A 4,203-nucleotide genomic window follows, 5' to 3' on the forward strand; every position below is an offset into this window, starting at 1 on the left:
CCTCCCACGGCTGAGGGTGACTTCGCGGAGTGGTGGTCGCTGGTGGTGCGGACTACCCCTCGCCAGCTGCGCAAAGGCACTTCGTCGGTGATCATGCTTACGGCATGGTGGATTTGGAAACACCGGAACGCTTTGACAACATGCGGCCTTCGGTGTCATCCTTGTTCAACGACATCGTGGCCGAGGCGCGGCAATGGGCGGACGCGGGAGCCCGGGGTGTGCGCCAGTTGCTCCCCTAGATTACTTTTTCTTTTTCTTGGGTCGAGTTGTACGGCGTGTTGTGTCCGTCCTCGGACTTGTACATAAACTCTTCTTTATCTATCAATGCATCGAAACGCAAGGCTTTTGCGTTTTCGCGAAAAATCAAGCGGAGCAACATCTAAGATTTGTAGCTATTCAATCTCTATTGGATTAGGAAATCACTGTCACTTCTTTCCTTTCAGTTGGGCATGATGTGCTCTGGCCCCAGCAGACGTTTTACTTTTTCGTGCTCTTTTATTGTGTGAATCCTATATGGATATTGTTGCTTTATTTATAAAGCGGGGCGAAAGCCTATTTCGAAAAGGAGGAGAAAATCACTGTCAGAATCATAGATTTAGAAATAAGAACTTAAGTGACTTTTATAAGTCAACTTAGAAATAGACACTCATAAGACATAGACCGCTTTAGAAAAATTAACAATCTTGTACAACTGAGAATTTACGAACCCATTAGACGATTGTACTTGAAGCAAACCTTAGAAAAAAAACGCTAGCAAAATAAACACCTAACTAATCCGACGACTCGAATAACCAAAAACTTGCAAATGAATAAGTACTACACTATGAGAACGCAGTACGCGACAATTACTCGATTAGTTCGTTGGCCTTGGCCGCAGCATCATCCTTTTGCAGCGTACCCAACCAGGCCGGTGGCCCCATCCCCGTCTGCTCGTGCACCGTCGACAGTAGCGGCGGCAGCATCTTGAACACCCCGGACATCTGCTGCAGCGCGTTACCGGCAGCAGCCTCTCCACCGGCGCCGTTCAGGGTGCCGTCCGTGCCACCACCGTTGCTCCAGATGCTGATCTTGGGCTGCATGCCATTGACTGCGCCCGCGTTGATGCGTGCCATCTCCGTGTACATGCCGGCGTCGATCATGAGGTAGTCCCTGAGAGCGTGGTAATTGCCGCCCAGAGCCTGGAGCATGGACGCCACGTACTCCGCCTTAGCCTTGCCCACTAGAGCCAGTGACTCCGCCTCCTTCTGCTTCGCGTAGAGCCTCGCGTCCTCGCCCATCTTCTGCTCGAAGAACTTGGCGTCGGCCTGCGCCTTGCGCGCGTCGGCCGCCCTCATCTGCTCGAACAGGGCAGCCTCCGCCGCCTTCTGCCTGCTGTAGAATTGTGCATTTGATTCTTGAACCTACGAGAAAAGGTTAACGCGTGAGATGGAGGAACTTATATTACGACTAGGAGATTTGATCGAGAGCGTGTTAACATATGACATACCTGTGTCTCGTACTTTACGGTGGCCTTGCTGAGTTGCTCGGCCTTGAGCTTCTCAGTCTGGCGCATCGCGTTCTTGCGCTCCACCTCCATCTGCAGCTCAGCCTCCCGGATGGCGACGGCCTTGGCTGCCTCGACCTCGGCCACTTTGGCCTGCTTGTCCCACCCTGCCTTCTTCATGGCAAGCTCGGCCTTGGCCGCAGCGATGTCCGCCTCCCTAGCATTCTCGAACACCTGCACCTCGGCCTTCACCTTGGCCTCCTCCTTGAGCCCCTGACCCATCTGCCGCACAGACAACACCTTGGTCTCGGCATCCACCTTGGCGGCGTTCTGCCGGGTCAGTCCGTCCCTCTCCTTGGCGCCCACCTCTCCCTTCATCCGGGCTTCCGCCACGTCCACCTTGGCCTGGTTCACCGCATCCTGCTGCGTCTTCTGGCCGAGGTAGGAGAAGTACTCGTGCCCCGGCACGTCCACCAGCTGCTTCACGTTGGCGTTGTAGATGATGAGCCCGAACTGGTCGAGCTCCAGCTGCACCTTCTCGAAGACTTGCTCCTTGAACGACTTGGTGCCCTTGAAGATCTCCTCCATGGTCAGATCCGCGGCCAGCACGCGTGTCTCGCCCTCGATGATCCCCTTGACCAGCTCCTGGACGTGGCTGGTGGACGTGTCCAGCGGGGCGATGAGCTTCGCGTAGAGCAGGAGCTGCTTCTCGAGCTCCTTCTTGTCCGCCTCCGCGCCGCCGCTGGCGGTGATCTTTGGGCCGATGGTGAAGACCGCGGGGAGGATGAAGGGCAGCTTCTCGGCGCTCATGGCGTGCACGTCAATCTCGTAGTTCACCGGCGAGATGCAGAACTTCTTGCACTGCTGCCCGGCAAACACCCACGCCTTCTTGGCCAGCTTGACGTCCTCGATGCCCCAGCCGGTGATGGCCAGGTACTCCGACGCGTCGGCGACATGGAAACTCGCCATCTTCTCCGACGATGATCTCTAGCTGCTCCTTCGACTAGTTATCGATCTACGGCGGAAACAAACTTTACGATAAACAGCAACAATGCGATGAATACTGCGAATCTGCGATGCGTAGAGCTAGCCGATCTGTGGCCTATATATATAACGGGAAGGTTGTTGCGTGTATTATTGATGGACACGTGCAGATAAGAAATCAACAGCCTTAGTATATAGAGTCCGTTCTACATACAACTTACGCATGATCCGGAATTTAGACAGGCAACGTCTGGTTGATGGATACGGATCAGAACTCAACAACTTACCAGCTACGATATTCTCCGTATCAGAGTTCGTTCTACACGACAAGAACGCAAAATAAATCTGCTATGCGCGTGACGAGGTAGCACCGTAGCAGTATGTACGACATGCATGCAATACGGAATTTATATACGTGGTGAAATATAGGTGTTGACAGTATTTTTTACTACAAAATTTGTCCAACTTTGCTTTATTGGACTGACAAACTCATATGCTGGGGGCGTATTTGAATCTCACTCATTGTCAATTGTCTGTGATTTCTGGTACTCCCTCCGCCCAAAATTGGAACAGGGACCTCTATCCCAAAATAAGTGACTCACCTTGATCTAGGTTTTTATTCAAATTAACATCAAATAAATTAAGTGCTGAATTTTATTCAAACATCAAACAAAGGAAACAAATAGAAGTTGAGCTAAATCAAGGTGTTCGCCCAGCTGATGCCTCTCCTTTGAACATCCATAGATGTTCTACGAGATCATATTGCAGTTGAGCCTGAACATTGCTTTCACGGAATTCCGTATGCATGGCGAGGAAATCAGTAAACTCTGCAGGCACGGTGATTAACCTCCGCAACTGACAATCATAGGGACTGATACGTTGCAAACATATCTATAATTTTTTATGATCCATGCTTGTTTTACACCAATTTATATATGTTTTGATTACACTTCGTTGCACTTTTATACATTTTTCGGCACTAACCTATTGACAAGATGCCACAGTGCTAGTTCCCTGTTTTCTGTTGTTTTGTATTTCAGAAAATTTGTATAGGAAATATTCTCGGAATTGGACGAAACAAAAGCCGAAGATCTTATTTTTCCGAAATGGAGACGAAGTCCAGAGGGGGGAAGAAGAAGCGCCACAGGGTGGCCAGACCAGGCCTAGGCGTGGTCCAGGCCCTGGCCACGCCTAGGGGTGGTCTGGGCCCCCTGGCCTCCACCGACCTCGACCTTCCACCTATAAGAAGCCTCCCGATGCGTGAACCCTAAATCATCCAGCCCTCGTCCACGAAAAGTTTTGTAGCTCTGCCGTCGTCGCAGACAAGATTCGGGGGACAAAAGTCTTTGTTCTGGCACCCTGCCGGGACGGGGAATTGCCACCGGAGCCATCTCCATCGACTCCACCGCCATCTTCATCGCCATTGCTGACTGCCATGATGAGGAGTGAATAGTTCTCCCCCGAGACTAAGGGCTTTACCGGTAGCTATGTGGTCTATCTATCTCTCCATGTATGATCTTTATGTGATCATGAGCTTTTTAATCTAGTTGAATAAGTAGATGTTATTCTTCAACTATTGTGCTACTCAAGTAGTTTTATTATGTGATCTCCGGGGACACCTTGTCCAACGGTGTGAAGGTGACAGTGTGCACATCGTGTTTGTTTGTTAAGATTAGTTTACAGAAATACTTATAAATTGTGGTGTCTAGTTAGTACCATCTTTGTATGCTCAAAGT

At 50.6% G+C, this 4,203-nt stretch overlaps 1 protein-coding gene across 1 annotated transcript; it reads right to left on the minus strand.

The window, feature by feature from the left end:
* Positions 1 to 667: 667 nt before the first annotated feature.
* LOC127300839 (flotillin-like protein 2) lies at positions 668 to 2,521 on the minus strand. The gene is made up of 2 exons (XM_051331038.2): positions 1,487 to 2,521; positions 668 to 1,400 (listed from the first exon to the last, which is right to left on the minus strand). Exons 1-2 carry the CDS (start codon positions 2,450 to 2,452, stop codon positions 846 to 848), a joined length of 1,521 nt encoding a protein of 506 aa, XP_051186998.1. The 5' UTR covers positions 2,453 to 2,521; the 3' UTR covers positions 668 to 845.
* Positions 2,522 to 4,203: the final 1,682 nt, after the last annotated feature.

The sequence above is a fragment of the Lolium perenne genome, chromosome 1, assembly GCF_019359855.2.
Source record: "Lolium perenne isolate Kyuss_39 chromosome 1, Kyuss_2.0, whole genome shotgun sequence".
Taxonomy (NCBI): domain Eukaryota; kingdom Viridiplantae; phylum Streptophyta; class Magnoliopsida; order Poales; family Poaceae; genus Lolium; species Lolium perenne.

Bases quoted from the DNA above. Each gene is read 5' to 3' on its own strand.
- LOC127300839 (XM_051331038.2), bottom strand. From the start codon at position 2,452: ATGGCGAGTTTCCATGTCGCCGACGCGTCGGAGTACCTGGCCATCACC. The intron at 1,401-1,486 runs GTATGTCATATG...CTTTTCTCGTAG, and splicing joins CCGTAAAGTACGAGACACAG to GTTCAAGAATCAAATGCACA.